The 22,086-nt window shown below is 36.0% G+C and overlaps 1 protein-coding gene across 6 annotated transcripts in view; it reads left to right on the top strand.

Annotated features, from left to right (window-relative positions):
- LOC114648889 (NXPE family member 3-like) overlaps positions 1–20,555 on the top strand; it is a 168,132-nt gene extending 147,577 nt beyond the window's left edge. For all 6 annotated transcript variants that reach the window (XM_028798194.2, XM_028798191.2, XM_051924075.1 and 3 more), the window contains 2 exons: positions 7,010–7,219; positions 19,281–20,555. In XM_028798194.2, coding sequence (XP_028654027.1) covers positions 7,010–7,219; positions 19,281–19,813 — 743 coding nt within the window. In that variant the 3' untranslated portion in view covers positions 19,814–20,555. The remainder of the gene's footprint in view (positions 1–7,009; positions 7,220–19,280) is intronic.
- The last annotated feature ends 1,531 nt before the right edge of the window (positions 20,556–22,086 follow it).

The raw sequence follows: 22,086 nt of genomic DNA, 5'->3' as shown, positions 1-22,086 counted from the left end.
TTCAGCTCCTTAGCACCCAGACTTTGGAATGACATCCCGAAATTAATTTGATCAGCTGACTCCATTCATTCTTTTAAAAAACAACTTAAAACTCATCTATTTAGGAAGGCTTTTAACTTAACTTAACATTCTGCCCTTTCTTTCTATTTACCTCTCTGTGCAGGTGCTTAGGATAATTTGTGTGTCTGTTAAATCACAAATTAGGTTATTTGTAAGGTTTTTTTTTAGTATTGAATTTAGCATTTTACTCTGGTTTATTGTCCTTTATTCTGTTTAATGCTTTGTTTTCTGTTTCATTGTTCTATTCAGGAAAACATTTGTATCCAATGTTGCATATACCCTGCTGTTTTTTTCTGAGAGTCTGTGGAGCACCTTGAGCATGGGAAAGGCGCTATATAAATAAAATGTATTATTATTATTATTGTATCTCTTTGCTGGTAGGAGAACTGGCATGTGTCACCAAGCCGCAGCAAATGATTAAAAAATGCTGCAGCTCATCTGGTGCTCAACTAGCCAAGGCTGGTACATGTCGCACCTCTTTTCTGATCACTACCTTGTCTTCCTGCTGAGGCAAATACTAAGTTCAAATGGTGATGCTTTCCTACTTAGTAGTCAGTGGCTCAACATCTACAGTATATACATGAAGACACTTGTGAGGTCCTATGCTCCTTCTAATTTCTGCTGATGAACAGCTTCTGCTAATGTCACCTCTCTGTGGTATCAAACCTTAGTCTAGACTCTTTTTATGTATAGCTCCTATCTGGTGGAACAAGCTGCTTACCTCAGAAATGTGTTAAGACTATCTTGGTGAACTATTGTCTAACAAATGTTAGTTGTTAGGTATTGAAACCTTAGAATTGTAACTCGCTTGTATTGTTGTTCTGAGCCCTTCACTTGTGATGATCTATTTTGCAACCTTGCCCTTTAACACTTGCTCCCAAATAATCCCCAGACTGATAAAAGCTTCTTCCAATAAATGTAAATCTAGATGAAAGGAAATATGTTTGATAAAGTTTAAAATAAAATTTTTAAAATACATATTTAAACTACAGTACATCCATCCATCCATTATCTAACCCGCTATATCCTAACTACAGGGTCACGGGGGTCTGCTGTAGCCAATCCCAGCCAACACAGGGCACAAGGCAGGAAACAAACCCTGGGCAGGGCACCAGTCCACCACAGGACACACACACTAGGAACAATTTAGGATCGCCAATGCACCTAACCTGCATATCTTTGGACTGTATTAGGAAACCAGAGCACACCCACGCAGACATGTGGAGAATATGCAAACTCCACACAGGGAGGACCCGGGAAGCGAACCCAGGTCTAAGACAGCAGCGCTACCACTGTGCCACCGTGCCGCCCACTACAGTACATATATTTTACATTATATTGCATGTATTTTTTCAGGTATGTGGCAGTATACTTAATGTTTGTAACGACGACATAAGATATGTGTAACCACCAAATAACACTATGTGTAAAGATTTATTAGTCTGGGGAAACACAGTTTAAGTGACAAAAGTATCTGAGACATGACACAGAAACTATCACTTTTTTCAATGGCAGGATTTGATCAGTTGCACTTTAAACCACAATCTATATATATATATATATATATATATACTGTATATTGACAAAATGCCTGGTTTTTGGCCAGGCATAATGCCATCCAATGTCCACAACAGGGCAGAAATTAGGCAACAAGAGTAGCAAAGAAAGAGGGATGTAAGGTCTAACATATCTGGTAAACAGAGGTTCATAAAAGCGTAATTTGATCAAAACAGTTGGACTTAACATTGTGCCTGTTTTAATAAACAGACATTTCACTATGCTAGTAAACATATACTGTAAGCAGAACTTATATTTAAAAACAGAAAATGAACTTAAAATTCTTAGATACATTTTAATCTTAAGTGAATAAGCAAAGAATCATAGTTTTCATCTTTAAAAGCTCAAAAGAGTATTGTAATGCATCAAACCATTGTTCTTACTTAAGATGGATTTTGTTGATTTTGTCAAATCTTAAAAACCAGCATGATAACCTGAAAGTAAGAAAATTATCACACAGTTTTCTTCTTCTTCATCTTTTCCCAATTTCTTCCTGATAGCTGAGTCCTGCACCTCTTCGCCAGACAAGTCCGTTTCCTTCAGAACTTCTTTGTCTTCATCCATTCACATCCTCTTTGGCCTCCTTCACTCCTTCACTTTCTCTTCCCCTGTACTTCCATTCCCATAATCTATTTTGTCCACATGTTCATTGTCTCTCATCATCACATGTCCATACCACTTCATCCTACTTTCCTGGACTTCCTTAGATATCTTTCCCACTTTTGTTGTACCTCTGATTGTCTCATTTGTAATTCTGTCCATTTTGTAAGTCCACACATCCATCTCAACATTCTCATGTCTGCCATGTCTAATTTCTTTTCCTTCTTCCAATTGTTCCGTCCCCACTGCACTCTTTGGGTTATCTCTACATCTAAATTTCCATCTTCTGTTACCACTGATTCTAGGTATTTACTCTTTTCAATAGCTTTACCTGCAGACTAATTTGTGAATCCTGGTCATCATTAAACCTCATATATTCTGTATTCATCCTGTTTATCTTCAATCCTCTATCTTCCAAACCCTTTCTCCATTCTTCCAACTTCCTCTCCACTTCCTCTTTTCTGGTTCTATATAACACAATGACATCAGGAAATTGCATGCATCAGAGGGATTGGTCTTTTATTTCATGATTCGGCACATCCAAAAACAGATCAAAAAGGCATGGACTTAAAGAATATCCCTGGTGCAGACCTGCTCTAACTGGAATCTTGTCTGCTACCCCAATGCTGCTTTTAACCCGAACCCTCACTTCCTCATTTATATCCTAGACAATCCTCACATAGCTCTCCGATACTCATGTCTCTCTTATGTACCTTGAGACCTCATATTCTCTGAGTCAATAAACACTATATGTAAACCTTTCTGTTTTTCTTGATGACTCACTATGAGCTGCCTCAAAACAAATTCTCCATCAGTTGTTTCTCTCTCTATGGTGGTCTCTTTCCTAAACGTTCATTTTACAGCCCTTTCTACAAACCTTTCCCAAATCTTCATTGTGTGTGACATCAGCTTTATCCCGGTATAAAATAAAATAAAATAAAAAGTAAAATTATTAAGCTGTAAAAGAAAACAAAAATGTGGAAATAAAAATTATTTATTTAACGAACTTTGAATCAGGTTTACAGACACAAAGTCTAAGATATGCAGTCAAATGTAAAGGAAGCAGTGTTGTGTTGTAAAATATAGTGTTACATCCTGACATTAGATTTACATCTTTACAAATGTTCCTGTAAAAATGAAAGAGAAGTCTGTGTACAAATAAGATTAGTAAATATAAGATAGTTGATTATAAAATATAAATGCTTCCTTTTTGATTGTCACAGTGTAAAGAGCACTGAGATGGAAGAGATGTATTGTTGTTGGTATAAAGGAGCCCCAGCAGCATTACTTGACACAATTCTGCTGAATAATTCATTGGCTGAAAGTACTCAGAGTTAGTGTGTCACAAAGAAGATGTGTATCGTTGTTCATAATGGCACTTAGTTTTGTTTTCATTTTCTCCTTCACTATGACCTACAGGGGCTCCAGAGTGTGTCCTATAACTGAGTTTGCTTTTTTAATTAGCCTGTTGATTTGGTGAGCTTCTCTTGAAGCAATGTCGCCAGCCCAGCACTCTACAGCATAGAAAATCACACTGGTCATTGCAGAGTTACAGCTGATGCAAAGGCTGTCAATTCCCACATTAAAGAAATGCAGTCTCCTAAAAAAAGTGCCTGCTCTGCCCTCTTATATAGTTCCTCTGTGTTCCTGTCATTAATGTGGAAATCCAAGTACTTATAGGAGTGGAGCACATCAACATCCACTCCTTGAATAGTGACTGGATATAGAGACTCTTTGGTGCAGTGAAAGTCAATAACCAGTTCCTTGGATTTGCTGATATTAAGATGCAGACAGTTCTCTTTTCACCAAGAAACAAACTTTTCCACCTACTCTGTCTCATTCCCCTACTCAGTACACCTCATAAGTAAAGAATCATTTGAGAATTTCTACAAGTGACATGACCTGGTGTTATAGTTATAGTCTGAGATGTACAGGGTGAGGATACAAGTACACTGGATTGTTCCTTGTGCTGCTTCAGTGTTGCTCACATCATTATCAAACACAGTCCGTGAGTCTTACAGACTGTGGTCTGACTGACAAATAGTGCATTATCCTGGACACTTTAGGCTTATCCACCTGCATATCTCTGAGTTAAGCCCTTATCATAAATGGCTGGATGGTACTGAAGGTGCTGGAGAAATAAAAAAAAAAATCATAATCCTCACAGTGCTGCAAGCTTTGTCCAGGTGAGAATAAGCCTTGTGGAACAGACAGATAATTGCATCCTCCACTCCAATTTTTGTCCGATAGGCAAACTGCAGTGAGTCCAGGTGGTCTACCACAAGAGGACTCATATAGTCCAGGACCAGTCTCTCAAAGGCCTTCATGATGTAAAACGTTAAGTCCCACTGGTCTGTAGTAATTAAGTGAAGAGGTACCTACCCTCTCGGAATCAGGAACCATGCAGGATGTTTTCCACAGCAGCAGCACTATCTGAAGTCTTAGCGGCAGACTGAATAGGTGACAGAGGACACCACAAAGTTGGTCAGCAGAGGTCTTAAGAACTTGATGACTAACTCCTTCTCTAGCTTCCTTAGTTGTCTCCTTACTTGGTCTTCAGTTATGGACAGTCAATTCCGATGATCAGAGGTGGACTCATCACTGGCCATTCCAGTTAACATAGTAGGAGATGTTGATGTAGTGGAGATGGTGGTGTGGAAGACTGGTTATTGGAAGAAGGTGGCAGTGGGAGGTAAAATCTATTTAAAAATAGATTTGTACATAGACTTGTGTTCTATCAGAAACTTTTTTATTTCCATTCTGCATGAAAACATAAGATTACATGTTTTTGGGTATCACTATAAAACACATTGGGTAAATAACATGTTAAAAATACAATTTGTGTGTGTAGTATCCTTTAAGTGTATGAAAAAACAGACTTAAGAACAGTTATATGGTTTGATCTCTTGAGTTGACCTCAAACCAAGGTAACACCAAGTAACCAAGAAATAGTAGAAAAGGGTATATCTCTCTATTATAAAAGAAAATCTTGAGATGAGACTATTTCCAAGAGATTTTTTCAAGTTCCGCCCTCCTCTCAACCATTTCCGATTAACGGCCCATGCTCACGGTCCTCTCACCTCTTATTCATGTGAATGCTTATGTCAGACACAGTTCCTGAGCTCTCATCTCATAAATTTTTACATTTTCCTCACTTTAAGTTCCCAATAAAAGAAAACTTACCATGTCCAAATTTTATTGAAGAATTTCATCCCAAAGGGTTATCAACAGAAGAAATGAGTTAACGGGAAATCCTAGCACCTAGAAATGATGAAGTCAAACAAATTAACACAAAAACTGTCGATCGGTTACATGGCAAATTGGTTAAATGCGTATCAATAGGCTATGCTGAAACAGTTGGTGGTGATTGTGAGGAAGATGAAAACATCAAATTACCATATACTGTAGAATATCTGTTAACACTGTAAGGTCTTCCACCAGCCGAATTACTGTTGAAAGAAGGATGTATCGTAATGTTATTGCATAATTTATGTATGAGTGATGGGCTATGCAATAGGACAAAATTAGTTGTATTCAAAATTGGTCAAACAATTCTGACATGTAAAATGTTAACAGGTGCCAAGAAAGGTAATGTAGTACATCTTCCATGGATAATATTAGACACCAAAGGAGATCTTGATATGCCATTCGTATTTAAATGTTTACAGTTTCATGTTAGTATAGCTTTTAGTATGACAATTAAGAAATCACACGGACAAACATTCAAAAAAGTCGGTTTATTTATTAGACAGAAAGAAGTTATACGTTGCATTGTCACAATTTAAGTCCAAACATGGAATCAAAATTAAATGCGATATTGACAAAAAGTGAATTCCAAATATTGTTTTTAGTGAAGTTTTACAGTAAAAGTGTAAGTTTAAAAAGTACTTGTTTGTTAATTTCAAAGCCAAACAGAATGAAAACGTATAACACAACAAATACCTTTAACGCAACATAAAGCATAATTTTCTTTCAATTTATTACGTTTTACAATTTTATCTATGGTTAATTACTCGCTGTAATGTAAAATAGTTCTATTATGCATATGTAACAATTCCCATGAAAATAACAATCTGTTTAAATTGTACATCCACTTCCCTATATGCGAGCGGCAGAGCAACAAAGTGGCTAGCATGTAGAGCCCGCCTGGGGGTTGGTGAGCAAAGCAAGCAGGGAGCAGAGCCCCCTAGTTTATTATAAGATAATGCAGTCTGGAGTGAAATTCAAGGAGTAAACACTGTATACATAATCAAGGAATGTGTAAATGCAGTGAGGCTTGCTATACAACATTTGCATCCATTCTCTCTTTAACAGGTAGAGAGCCTTCTACACTTTGCTGTCAAAGTACCACAAGGGAAGCTTCTGTCATGAGGCTTCCATTCGCCCAATGTCTTCTGCTTATTTTCATACCTTGGAGTATTCACTCTGGGTTGCAAACTATTACTCCAATGGCAATTGCTTATTTAATTAAATGTCAGCCAGCAAAGCAGCTCCTGGGATTACTGCCCTGTGTCATTCTGAGACAATGTATTACTTATCTCCCCGGATTAAGTTCTTCCCAGGCTTTCTAGGGCATTATAGGATATAGTATCTGATAATGATGGCTCAATACTACATTCATAATTTTGACCAACTATTGTCCCATACTGTACAAAACTTCTTGCATCAATTCAATGTGAATTGGCTGTGATAACAGATTGAAATATGGTCCAATAGCAACTTTATTTAATTTCTGTATCATGCTTAACAGTGTACTTTTAAGTGGACTTTTACTTCTGTTTTGTTTTATTAGCACTAGACCTCAAGAAATGCACACCAGGGATGAAAGTTCCCGTGCCGGCTGGATTCTACCTGCAGGACCATTGGACGTCGTTTGTATGCTCCACTAAGACCTTCAGCCAGGTCAGCCAAGTAACCAGTTGTTTGAGGAAGAAGAACATCTACATGATGGGAGATTCCACACTGCGCCAGTGGTTTGAGTACTTGGAGCAGTTTGTGCCTTGTAAGAGATGTTAATATTTGAAATATCCTTTTGAAACTGAGACTAGAGAATGAAAAAATACTATACTCAGAAAGAAGGAGGCTGAACTCCATTTGTTATGTTTTTCTTCCTGTTTCTTCATTTCTTTACTGCATTCACATGAAGACTGAAGTTTGTAGCAGATTGTAGAGGTTTAAAACAGTGGTTCCCAAACTCTGTTCTGGGGACCCCCTGTGGCTGCAGATTTTTGTTCCAACCAACTTCCGTTTATCATTGGACTCCTAGTCAAATTAAGAGAGTCACTATTTCACAGTTTCTGTGTTTTGGGGTCAATGTAGAAATTACAAAACTAAGTTTGGCAATTTTTTTATTAAAAATGCACTAAGCAGTTATATGGATAATATGTAGTTTTTTTAAGTTGTTAACAGTATTTTCATCCTGATTTTCATTCTGCTTTTCTTGGTGTTCTGGTTATTTCATTATTTAGTAATTATTAAGTCTGACTTTGAAGTAGTTGCAGCTTTTCATGATCCCGAGTGTCTGCTCTGCTTGTTGTTAATTGTCACTATTAGGGTTAAATGAAGGGAGAAAACTATACAGGAAAATGGGAAAATAATGGGAAAACAACAAAAGAAATATTTTTAAATGTCTTATAAATGTAAAAAAATCATACTACTGTGCTTTTCTGAATGCAGAAGAAGAGAAGGGGAAAAAAAGACCAGTTAATTAAATGAGATCAGTTGTTATTGATTATTATCAAATATTGTGAATCTTGTTGGATCAAAAACCTGCAGCCAGGACCGAGGTTGGGAATCACTGGTCAAAGTAATGCGATGTGACCAACGAGATCCTTGAAAAGAGCTTATGTTTGCTAGGAGCTGGTGCTGCTTAATTCAAACTAGTATAAGAGTAAGAATGGCCTGTTTATTATTATTATCATTTTATAACTTAACACTCCTCACACCTTTCAAAATAAAGGTGTTAAAGTGGTTCTTCAGAGCAATGCCACAGGGGAACCAGTTCATGTGAAGGTTCCAGAAAGAAACTTTATTTATTTAGATATGTAACAGTCCATACAATAAATAACCTATGAATAGATGGTAAAAGATTTCTGAAATACCTGTAAGTTATGATTTTAAAAGGACTCTTGCCTCATATGCACAGTGAAACAGGCTAAGTTTAGGTTTTCTTAATCTGGTAGTGTCTTGCTAGGTAGCCTACAATACATTAAAGATTTCAGTTTTTTTTCATGTTAGGAAATGTCCCCTTCTCTGTCACTCTGGTGTTCTGTTGCTAGGTCTTTGCATTATCGTAGTATTTCCCTCTACTTGCCTTTTGCCTGTTTTCTCAAGGGTAAATGTTCTCGTCAAGTTCGTTATCGGGTTGTTCTACTGTTGCACTTTAAAATGAACACATACACACATAGATAAACACACACACACACAGACCCTAACCACAACAGTGCCCCATGAATGACACACACACGCTGATTAACCCTTAGCACTTTAAACCACACATCAGCCTGTCACTCAGCACTTCAAGAGACTTACTTATTATCGGCACGAACAACATACGATGTTTTAGTGATATCTCAGACCTAAATATTACTTTTGGTCTGCAAGAATACATTTAAACATACAAAGACTCAGCACTCTTGACTATAGGCCATTTATCAGCCAAGAATACCTTCTTTTTATCATACTGTCCCTTCTATTGAGTGGCGCCCTCACTCTCAGCCTTATAAACCTCGCAGCACAGAAATAATGGCAAAAAATCTGGCTACACCAGGTGCTCAAAGAAATCTAACTTATTAATTCAATCACTCTAGAAATTAAGACAAAGCATAGAAAGTTAAAAGCAGCATGGTATTTATTACAAGAATAATAATAATACCACTGGAACAATAGGTACTGATAGGAAAGTCTGAATATATATAGTCTTTAGGAAAAGCTTACGAAAATGTTACAGATGACAAGGATGAATGTCCCAAGAAGGCGTTTGATTTAGCAATCGATGTTCATGATGCCTTTCTGATGACCAGTGCCGTCTTCGTCTGTTCCTCTTCTTCTTCGTCCCTTTGCTTCTTCTCCTTCTTTCTGCTCTTCTTCCTCTTTCAAACCAAGGCATATTTATTATGAAATGTCATGCCTTGGTTTCACAACACATGTACCTGATTGGCTGGCTGTCAATGTGATTGATGAATTTTGCTCAAACTCTTAAAGTTCTTTGATTTTGCCTCAGTTTCCCTTTCCCAGGCCATAAACCCAATTGTTGTCCCAGATGTCCATCCATAAAGTAATCAATAGCCTGAGGTATCAGCTCAGGCTTCCATTCCCAGGTTATAAAGTAATTGAGCCACCAGAAATGTCTTCCTTTCAATGTTGGAAACAGCTGTTTTAAAAGTGAGGTGTAAGAAAACCTGCTTTGATTTGTCTTTACTTTAGTTAATCTGTTGTTTTATCTTGACCAAAATATAATGGAAAATTAAACCAAAATGTACAGATTTTATACACCATAACAGTCTTCTTGACCATTTGTGGGTTCCACGGCTTCATCAATTTTCCCCACCTGGGGTTCAGCAACTCTGGTCTCCATTTCCAGTCCTTGTTCCCTTGGTGTTCCTTGTGAAGGATTTCTGTCAGGTTGTCATGGTTCTCGTGTTTTTTTTCACATGTTAGGAAATTTTTCGAAGTACAAAGAACCAACTTCATATGCAGAGAACAATTCCCAGAATGAAATGCTGTGTTGTCAAGCAATGGTTCTACAAGGAACAATATAACCCAGCAACGAACCATATAATGCCATTAAAAAAAGCAGTATTTTTAAGAGTGTATGATGTCTTACATGATTACTGCATGTTAGTAACTGTGTGATTCAATGCCTGAGCCATAACACCAGAATGTCTGCCTCACTTAAAATTACGCTGTCACAGTAGTGATACAGGTATCCTTTCATGAATCTGCTAGTGTCCCAGCTGGACTGAATACAAGGCAGGAACACACACATACATGTGAACACGCGCACACACACCAGGTCAATTTTAAGTATCCAGTTAACATAACAAACACAACTTTTAGCTGCAGGAGAAAATTTGGAATCCCCAAAGAAAAAAAATTAATAAGCAAAATGTGGAAATTCCACAGGCAATCCCAGGACTATGGAGTAATGCTAATCACTGAATCTCAAAAGAATAATGATCAGACACAATTTAATGTATTACACAATTTCATCAATTTATTATCTATTTTTACCCTATTTATAAACATTTATTTCAGAATTTAAAAGAAAAAAATTAAAATACTCAAAAAATTATACTGTCACAATTTTAAAGTTTTTACTGCCCCCTAGTGAGTGGTAGGTTACTCAACCTATAAATCTTTAGAATGTGAATATTAGCTATTCAGACATCAGGGAAGCAATTAATACTCATACTAGTGCACCCCAAAACCTTTAAAAGATTTTATATAGACACATGCTTTCAAGACATTTTTTAAGACTATCCATTCATACATGTATTTTCTAAATTGGCTTATTCCTTTCGAATTTATTGAAAGCTGGAACCTATCCTGGCAACAGTAGGCTAAAACCAGGAACCAACCCTGGGCAAGGTTCCAGTCTAACACATGCCCACAGCTACACTCTCTCATGCAAGCCAATGGTAATGATATAAAATCTTTGTCTATAAAAATAAATAAATTCATTGTTATAATAAAATGAGTAACTTCATGTGAAGTGTTGGCGTCTATGGCTGCTTGATGATTCAGCTGCTCAGTCTCCTCTCTCTATTTCATACCATTCTCCCTCAGAGCTATTGTTACTTAGGAAATAAAAATTATAATGAATACAAAAAGTGTATGGCTAAGTACACTGCTCTCTCATGACAATTTTCTATTTTCTTTGTTACCGACCTCAGGCCTAGGGGAACCTGGGCCAGGAACAAGCCACTGTTGCTACAGGGTGTAGCCACAGCAATATGGTGTAAAGCATAAAAGAAACAGACAGCAGTCCTGAGTCTCAGACCATACTTCTCTGTTCTCTTCTTTTTTTATTCTCCTTTTCCCAGAAATATATATATGCTTCAATTTCTGCATAGATCAACATGGTAATCAGTGAAAACAATGTTGCAAGCCAATTTCCTCTGTCTAACAAATAGTGTAAACACATTTACTTTGAGTACTTGATTAGAAACCAATGTCCTCAGAACTCATTAATTTTCCAAGGAAGCAGACAGTTCTGTATCCCCACATTGTGTGTAGATAAGATACTAAATCAAAGCAGTCTGACTATTCAAAGCAGGTGACTCTTTAGCAAGACAGGTAAAAATTTATGTCCTGTAGATAGCCATCAGCAATAACCTGTAGCAGAATTTTCCAGAAATTCAGCCTTTTCTTTAAAACACTGGTTTACAGCCCATTACACTAAGCAACAGACCGAAATGTCATTTTCTTTAGAATACTGAATTCTAGCCCATTACATCTTCAGTGTTTTGAGAGCATGGAATAAGAACTCCAATGCTTATGTGGATAGATAGATAGATAGATAGATAGATAGATAGATAGATAGATAGATAGATAGATAGATAGATAGATAGATAGATAGATAGATAGATAGATAGATAGATAGATAGATAGATAGATAGATAGAAAGCGAGGGAGAACATCAGGGATTACCTGAAGGTTCAGATGCCAATCATCTAAAGGGTTCCAATAAGGAACTCTTATCTTCATCAAGGACAAAGTGGTGTCGAGATCATGTGTGCCCCTCTGCTTCCTATTTACAGCTTCCCCCTCAGATCACAATTGTGATTTTCCTTGAATTCATAGACACGTTTTGTGTGCTAAAGGCAGCCCATCAATTCCAGGTATAACTCCAAAGGTGGATGAATTTTATCTTGGCCATCTGGAACTCTAAACAGAGGCAGTGCAAATGTTTATATTGTCTCTATGGCAAGCCAAATTAACATTTAGAGATATCTTGAAATGAATTTCGGATATCTTAAAATGTAATTTACTTTTTAAGATATCTGAAACTCGCTTTGAGATATCTTAAAATACTTTCCTTTACATTTTAAGATATCTGCAATACATTTCGGGATATCTCAAATGCATTTCAAGATATCTCAAATACAGTTTCAGATATCTCAAAATAATTGTCTGTATTTCAAGATATCTCAAATGAATTTTCAGATATCTTAAATTGACCTTTCATGCATTTTAAGATATCTTAAATGCATTTCAAGATATCTCAAAATCATTTCCTGTAAAATTGCCTATTATTTCAATGGGACTTCTTGTTTATTATAAGATATCTTAAAATGTATTTGAGATATCTTGAAATGAGCAGGAAGTGATGTTGAGATATCTGAAAATGTATTTGAGATATCTGAAAATGGGCAGGAAGCTGTTTTGAGATATCTGGAAATGTATTTGAGATATCTTAAATTGTATTGTAGATATCTGAAAGTGCTATTGAGATATCTTGAAATAATTGAGTGTCCTTTTAAAGATATCTTAAAATGCATTTTAGATATCTTGAAATACAATTTTAGATATCTTGAAATACATTGTTAGATATCTGAAATAGAGCAGAGACCCATTTTAAGATATCATGAAATTAATTTTAGATATCTAAAAATGTATTTCAGATATCTGAAACAACAATGAATTTCAAGATATCTTAAATGCTTTTTAAGATATCTAAATTATATTTCGAGATATCTTAAAATAACTTCCTTCTCATTTTAAGATATCCCAAATTCATTTTGAGATATCTGAAATGCATTTTCAGATATCTTAAAATGACTTCCTGCACATTTCAAGATATCTAAAATACATTTCAAGATATCTTAAAATGACTTCCTTCACATTTCAAGATATCTCAAATACATTTCAAGATATCTTAAAATGACTTCCTGCACATTTCAAGATATCTCAAATACATTTCAAGATATCTTGAAATGACTTCCTGCACATTTCGAGATATCACAAATACATTTCAAGATATCTTAAAATAACTTCCTGCACATTTCAAGATATCTCAAATACATTTCATGATATCTCAAAATCACTTCCTGTGCATTTCGAGATATCTTAAATGCATTTCAAGATATCTTAAAATAGGCAGGAAGTTCCATTGAAAGTATAAGAAATTTTACAGGAAGTGATTTTAAGATATCTGAAAATGTATTTGAGATATCTTGAAATACACAGGAAGTTATTTTAAGATATCTGAAAATGTATTTGAGATATCTTGAAATACGCAGGAAGTTATTTTAAGATATCTGAAAATGTAATTGAGATATCTTGAAATACGCAGGAAGTTACTTTAAGATATCTGAAAATGTATTTGAGATATCTTGAAATGTGCACAAAGCTATTTTAAGATATCTGAAAATGTATTTCAGATATCTCAAAATGCCTGCAGATGTATTTTAAGATATCTTGAAATGTATTTGAGATATCTCAAAATGCACATGAACATATTTCAAGATATCTCAAATTGCATTTAAGATATCTTGAAATGCATTTCAGATATCTGAAAATGTATAGCATATCACTTCAAGATATCTTGAAATCTGTTTGAGATATCATACAATTCTTTTTAGATACCTTAAAATAGATGTATTTTTAGATATCTATAATTCAATTTGAGATATCTAAAATGCATTTCCAGATATCATAAAATTCATTTTGAGATATCTCTAAATGTTAATTTGGCTTGCCATATGTCTCAGTATTTTCTCAGTTCTTCTTCTAATCATCAGAAGCATTTAAAGCCATTCATCTACATCTTCCATGACACATTTACTATTCAGTAAAAGCATGTGATTATTATCAATGACCATATTCACTTATTGAGTGAGGATCCAACTTGTCAGGTAGACCAATTCCTTATATTCTGAATACTTACTTTCTATATGCTTGACTGATAACAATTTTTAAATTACATTTTGGTTTTCATTGAATTGATGTCCCAAGTTGCTTTAAAAATGGCAAATAAAGCACAGACTCTGGACCTTTTATAGCTGTGTTCTTTAGATTTGGGGTATTCATTAGAAATATAAAAACCTCTGGCTGGTGGACTCTAACTCTCTTGCTTTGTTTTCTTTTTCCCCATTAACAGATGACTGTACAATAATATAAGGGCTGTCCAAATAATTTTTGTTCTTCATTTAGAATTACTAGAAAGTACCTGCAACTTGTTCTGATTAATCTGAAATGTCTAGATTGCCCCTGCAGCAATGCATGTTTCCTGGAGCATTTGCCATTGATCCTCATAATAGTGTCAAGCGGTTATATGCGTTTTAATTAATTGGCTATTATTGAATTTCTTGTGGTGGAAAGGAATCAGTGATGAACACTCATAGGCAGTTAAAAAGTACATGGTGGCCATGCTGTTGATAAAAGCACTGTTAGTCTTTGGACTTCTCAAATTAGAGCTTATTAGCAGACCTTGCTTTTGGTGGCCAGCAACAGGAGTCACACTAGCATTGGTTCAAAGGAGTTTTTAGTATTTGATGGAAGTGTTGTCAGTATTATTGAAACATTAAGATATTTAAAAGTGTATTCACATTGAGTTCCAAGAAACATGAGTATTCATTGCAAAAAATTGTGTATTCAGATTTGGTGTGACATTATGAAACTAAGGGAGAAAGCTTTTTGTCATGGTTTGTCATTGGGGATGAAACATATGTCAATTACTTTGAGACCAGAAAACAATCATTGCAACACCATCATATAACCTTCTACTCAGAAGAATTTTAAGATTACTCATTAACCTGGCTAAAAGTAAATAAAGAGCTTGAGAAATTTCTTTTTTTTCTAGTGATCATTCATTTTTGGACAATAGTTCAGATGATATTCAACATGGTAGTTCAACCTTAAGTAAGATGGCGGGCACAACATAGCAAAATGCACACTCCTGTCTAGAAACAGTGCAGCAATACAGCAACATCTACTCTGACTTGCAAAGCCAATGCCACCATCAATACAAATGGAGCAGGCCCTTTTTGTTCTTATTATTGTTGTGGAAGAACAGTTTCAAACCATTTTAAGAAATTATGTTGTCTTTAAAAAATATTGTGCTTGTTTTCCATAGATTTGTATTATAGAGGAATCTACTGGATGGTCACTGAAAATTTTAAATCTTTCCGTAGCCTCTAATAATAGAGTCTAAGTGACTGGAGACAATCAGGGGCATAAGAAAAGTACTTAAAATTGGTGTGCTTTGGTGCCAGGCAGTTATTGAAAACTTGATTTGTTTTACTTTATGGACGACTAACTCTGCAACTACCCTACAATTTTTGCTTAATCTTCAATCCACCATATCTATAAATATTTGGTATTCTCTTTTTGCTTGCAATTGTGATTTAGGCATATGTTTTGCCTCTTTTTTACTTAATTTTAGTCTGACAAGCTTTTCCATCCTACTCACCTAGACTGTCCAAAATAATATCACATCGGAATTTGAAGGTCCCTGAAGACTTACTCTCTACCACAGTACTTTGCATTTTATTCCACAAGCCTATGGTTCCATATATGAGGACAGTGGTCAATCATTAGTGATGCCATCGCTGGCCACTGGTAGTTTGGTCCTTCATAAGAGGATCTTGCATTAGTGACTGTGTCTATTTTCTCCCCCGATCCCCAGTGTGTTCACAGAGATTTCCACAAAACATTTACCAAGCCCCCATGTGTGACAACATGCATAAAACAGGTGTAGACCCATAAACAAACATCACAAAACATACTTTAGCTGTGTTTGTCCCTGCAGCTTTTAATTTGCTTCTTAGGTCAGTTCTAGCAATAGTGTGGCACATGTTCAAATAATTCCACATACCAAATATCTTCATATTTAAAAGTTTAGTAAAATTTCAAATCAAAACAATTCAAATAAAAATAGAAAACAATTATATTAAAGGAAAGAAAAGTTCTTGTTTAAAGAAAGTTCTGTTTAAGACTTTAATTTCTCTCTAGGTTTGGTCATACAGTCACATTAAATGAAGGACATTAAACATGGTCAGAAAACTGTATGCCACTCTCCTATTTACAAACTTATCTAACTGTCTATAGAAGTTAGGTGACCACTATACAGTATGAATTTAGCATTTAACATTAGCTTTCTAAGCTTAGCCCTTACACATTAATTAAAGCTGGATGGATTTCTTCCTCTCTCTCTTTCTTGTCCAAAGAGGGCACTGTCTTATGAATTATATTTCCCCTTTTCTAACTCTTCATCAAAGAAATATATCAGTAAATATTGTTCATTGTGGACCAGTTTTTAAATGATTTTGCAGGTTCCTGTCTATTACAGGTTAAATAAGAAAATCTTTATCCGGTTTATACGTTTTGTCATAACTACATTCTTAAGGTTAAAGCAACGATGGAGGCAGATTCTGTTAATGGGAGGAGCTAACAGATTTCGCCGTAATTAATGGTTATGCGATTAAAATTAACGTGCACACAACAATTATGAAGAGAGAAAATAGTGCGATATAGGAACATACAAGTGAGAGATGCATCAGGTTGCTCCACTTGCCTCTTCCAGTAAGTAGAGTGGGTAAATATATGTGCCAACTTTACTTGTTCACTCTTGCAGAGTAGCCTTGATGATGATGGTAAGGAAGTATTGCGTAAGCTTGCCGTTCTGTCGTTGATATTTTTTTTTTTTTTTTGCAGCGACTGAGCGCTAATCCCATAGGAGCCTGAACAGAAAAATAGAGACTAAAATATAATTTTTTTTAGTATTCAAATAATTCTGCAAAGAAGATATATTATGCAATACTTTTAAAGAAGCTTCCCTTTCATGGAAAATGATTAAAGAAAAATCACTTGCAAAATACTCAAAAACAAAAAAAATTGTGGGGCACACATAAATTAATTAATTCAATCAATTAATAGAATAGCTACTTTCATCATAAAATATAAAAAAACAACAACATTGTAATCCCCCTCCATGCTAAAGAAGTTAAAAAAATTGTTTGAATTAATTTAATTTATGTGCGCCCCATGATTTTATTTAGTCACATACAACCACGAAAATTGTGTTTAAAGAAAAAATTATTTTGTGCTTTTTAATGCATTTATAACTAAAGTAAATCATTTTGCATAAATAACTATTTTTATTTTTTTTTTTCTTTAGGCAGACAAATGCTTTACATGCAGTTTCTCCTACTTGTAAATCTTGTTGCTTTCATTTAGAGAGGCTAGACACTCTGAGACACACACACCCAGCTCTTTTACAGACTGTCTTACTGATCTGGTCTGGCTTCAGAATTCCCTGTGGAGTAGATGTGTTGTGTCTCTTCACCCTGTTAAGGTATTGGCTTTAGGAAAAAAATGTCCAGAAGTGTAAAAAGATGTGATGAGAGCTTCAGCAGGTTTAAATACTTTAGATTTATTTGATTAGCTGTGAGTTATCCATGTTACCTTAATTAGGCCCTAATAAACATGAGATTTGCTAACTCATTTTCAACATTTAACATGAATAATTCAATTACACACTAAATGCAATCCATAAACTCATAGTTCTGGTCTTGTTTAGGCTTTCAATGCTTGTTGTAGAATTCACATTTTAGTTAGCTGAAATGAGGCTAATATTTCACATACAGTATGTTGGCTGAACGCAGCCTTTTTCAGTTTACAGTTTATCAGGCATCCCTTTAACATTTATGAAAATTAGCAAGAATCTCATGAAAACCTTTGTTGGTCTCCTCACCACTGAATGACCTGGTTTTCATACCTACTTAATACTTTGTTCAGTTTCTGAAGCCTTGTCTTCTTCCTAGTCATGTGACCCAGGAGTTGTGGTTATTCTTTCAGAATGTACCAAAATCTGAGGGCCATAAAGATCAGACCATAAACTGGAACTTTCTGTCTCTGTGACATCTTTTCTGTCTGAAGTTTGTTCTCTCTATTGCAAAAGTCACATATGGTTCAGGACCTTGTGATGTTGCTAGCAGATGACTGACTAGTTATTCTTGTGATGGATAGCTCTGCCTAAAAGCTTTGATCCTGGATGATTTATCTATGCAATCTCTTCCTGTCTCCAGTTCCCCTTTCTGCTATGTTGTAAGTTGTAAACTGTCTGGTCATTCATACACTTAGAATAAAATTTTAACAAAAATGCACAGTGTAATGGACAGGTGGGATTCTTACCCAGCTGGGATGCCTCCGTAATGGAAGAATGGGGGATGGCGCTTGCATGGGACATTACAGGGCAGCCGTCCCTGGCTTGCTACAGTACCGTGGTTTTGAAGCATGGAAGCTCAACCCTGCTGGGGCCTGTGGCCACAGCCAGGGTGTGCATGAAGAATGGTTAAGCCCTGGGTTGCCGCCACACCCAGAAGTATGGCTGGAAGGAGATTGTGGAACACCTGGAGCACATCCGGGTGCTCTATAAAAGGTTCCACCTCACTCCATTCAGGGAGACAGAGTCAGGAGGTGGAGGATGAAGCTTGACGGAGGAGTAGAGGCAGAAGAGACAAGGAGAAGAAAGAGACTGTCTATTTGGGGCTCACTGGTACTTATATGTACTGTGCTGCTGTGGGGAGAGAGGGAAAAGTGCTTCCCCATTGTGCCTCTGTATGTTGTGTCAGGTGTTTGGGTGGTTGTGCACCATCAGGTATCCACAATATGTAAAATGCAACATCATTATTCTGTGTAACCCACCCCAAAAAGTGCCTTTACAGGTCCTTCTGAGCAAAGATCGCAGCTTGCTTTTTAAAATAGTGCCTGAAGTTCCAAAATGGTGATTTTTATCCCATCATGACTGTCATGAATGTAAAAGCAATGTAGTGCCTCAGTCAGTCTTGCAAGCAGAGGGCTACATTTCATATTTTTCTACGTATAGATTATAAAGGCATGATAAGTAATTTACGCCAAATCCTTTATCTAGACCAATTGCATTGTTGGACCTCCATATGCTATGCTCAGGCTTTAAAAGTTTTTTTTTTACATTTGAAAATTGCATTAGAAGCTAGATGTGTAAAATTAGTAGTAGTAAAAAACAAAGACTATAAGAGTAGCTAAAACATGTCTTAGTTTAAGAAAATTATCAATGTATTGTTATCTCTCTTTTTCAGCTATAAAACGCATGGACATGCAGACATCTGCTAAGTCTGGACCATTTTTGGCAGTGGACTCTGAGAACAATATTGTCATGAGGTGGCGCGCTCATGGCGTACCTATCCGAACCTCTAAGACAATATTTGCCGATCTCCACTACATCTCTAACGAGATTAGGAATTTAGGAGGAGGTCCTAATGTAGTAATTGTCTTCAATCTGTGTGCCCACTTCACCACACTCCCTGTGCGCATTTACATCCAACGGGTGGCCAGAATCCGAAAGTCTATAGTAGAATTGCTGCAGCGAAGCCCAGAGACCACAGTCATCATCAAAACTGCAAACACAGGTTATAAAGATGTCTATGGGAGTGACTGGCTCACCCTGCAGCTTGACATAGTCTTGAGGAAGATGTTTGAAGGCATTGCAGTGGTGATTATTGATGTTTGGCAGATGACTTCCTGCCACTACTCAGGAGAAAATATCCACCCGGGGAAGACTGTGATCCAGAATGAAGTTGACATGTTCCTGTCCTTTCTGTGCCCAGTGTGACAACTGCTGCTCAATGTAATGTTATATTTAGGTTAAATAAAAATCTAACATTCTACGCTACTTGAATGAGCACCAACTCATTTTTGTTGTGATGTTGATAAACTGCTCCCTGTAAACCTAAAATATTTTGGAAACATAATTAACACAACCTTTAGTAAGCATGATTCTCTAATGATGCACATGATTGATCACTGAGACAGTAAAAATTGTTCAAGATAAAAAGAATGTATTTCTTGTGTTTAGTTATATTTTTGTATCAGTACAAACATTGAAAGCAGAAGTGAAGCAAATAAATTAAGTAAACTGATGAGGTTGTAAGAAGCTTTTCAACATAGTGATCATACGGAACTATGCATTTGCACTTTTGCTCTAAAACACTGCAAAATTATTGTAGTGCTGTGACAGAGCAACAACATTGCATGCACAAGTCAATCTGACTGGAATGTTATTCCACACTGCACAACCAAGAATTTAGACAAACCATTTGTTAAAAATGAGAAGGGTGAATGTTCATTACTTTAGCGATATCATTAAAATGTATCCTCTACTAACTATCCTTCAGTTTAAAAAAATTCTGAAATAAGAATCCAAATGAAGCAGTAACATAGGTTAGGAGTTATGGTGGTGTCCAGCTTTAAAAAAAATGAGAAAGCTGGGAGGAGAGGCAAAGTCAAAAAACAAAGTGAAGATCAGAAATACTATCAACCAAAGCCAAAACACAAAGTAAAATTCATAGTCATAAAAAGATCAAAAGTTGTTCAATATCCGAAGCATCAAAAATGATATTTAAGCAAAGCAACAAGAGGGTTTGGGAATCCATGTACTCAGATACGTTGTGATTGAAGGATCACAATCTCAGAGGATACGCCTCTAATAATGCAGGCACTGGCTTAACAATGGGAGCTCAAAATAGTGCCAGCTGTCAGTATATAAGTGAATAACAACACACCTTAGCCTTCTTAGTAAAAATTACCAATGGGGAAGATGCGCGAAAAACATACCAAACCTGGAAATTGAATAGTTGCAAAGATAAAGCCAACAATTAGCTCTGGTGTCAGTGTCCTTTATACGGGCCAACCACTGCAAAGCCCTATAATTAATTTCTATTATGAATGGTTTCTCCAACAAATAATATTTTAAGGAATCAAGGGCCCATTTTAGTTCTGAGGCTTTTTTCCCACTATAGAATATTTCAGCTCTCAGTGAAACAGCTTTTGGATTTCTATTCTCACCCTCTCTCTAAAGCGAAACAGTTCTCAAACCTCCACCTGATGCATCTGTTTGCACTGTAAAGGGCAAATTAAAATCAGGACTTTGCAACACCAGTTCACAACACATAGCTTCTCACAAATGTTGAAAGTACTTCTCACAATCTTCTGTCCACTTTACTGGTGGAGGATTTACACAGAATATTTGTCAATGGAAAAACTATACAGTATGTGCAACATCTGTCACAAAGCATCAATACCACCCCAGCTAACCTAAGTAAGATTAAACTTGCTGTCTGATGGTTGGACGAACCATGTTCTTTATGGCAGCAACAATGTGCACCTGTGGCTTAATTTTTGCCCCAACAGAACATCACATGTATTGCACTATGAGCAAAAAAATAAATAAAAAAAATTATATATATATATATATATATATATATATATATATATATATATATATATATATATATATATATATATATATTCTCAGGAATTAACAACAAATCCAAGCACCTTAATCCTAGTAAATACATCTTTTAAGTGATGTAGATGATCCTGCCAAGATGAGCTAAACACCATTATATCATCTATACAAGCCCAATCATATTCCTCAGTACTCTGTACAGCAATGTCCATCAAATTTTGAAAATTTGGAGCAGCTACATGCTATCCAAATGGCATGACAGTAAATAGGAATAAGCCTTATCTGGGGCCTTAAAAGCTGTCAAGGGTTTGGCCTCGCCAGTTAATGTGACCTGCCAATACCCTTCACATAAATCTAAAGTTGTTAAATATTTTGATGGCGCCATATGCTCAATCAATTTATCCACTCAAGGTACTGGGTAAGGGTCAAGGGCAGATTATGAATTTAAATTAGAATAGTCCATACAAAATCTTATTTGGACATTTTTCTTTGGGACTAAAACAACCAGGCTACACCAAGAAAACCCAACTGTTTCATCATTTCTAGTTCCTCTCTGAAGGCCACTTGTAAATGAGGTGGTACTCCTAAGCATGTTTATCTCACCAGATCTGCTTCCTCCAGATTAATATGATGTGCAC

The sequence above is a fragment of the Erpetoichthys calabaricus genome, chromosome 3 (assembly GCF_900747795.2).
Source record: "Erpetoichthys calabaricus chromosome 3, fErpCal1.3, whole genome shotgun sequence".
In the NCBI taxonomy this organism is placed as follows: domain Eukaryota; kingdom Metazoa; phylum Chordata; class Cladistia; order Polypteriformes; family Polypteridae; genus Erpetoichthys; species Erpetoichthys calabaricus.
Note: the sequence above shows the minus strand (reverse complement) of the source record. Positions and strands in the feature narration are given on the sequence as shown.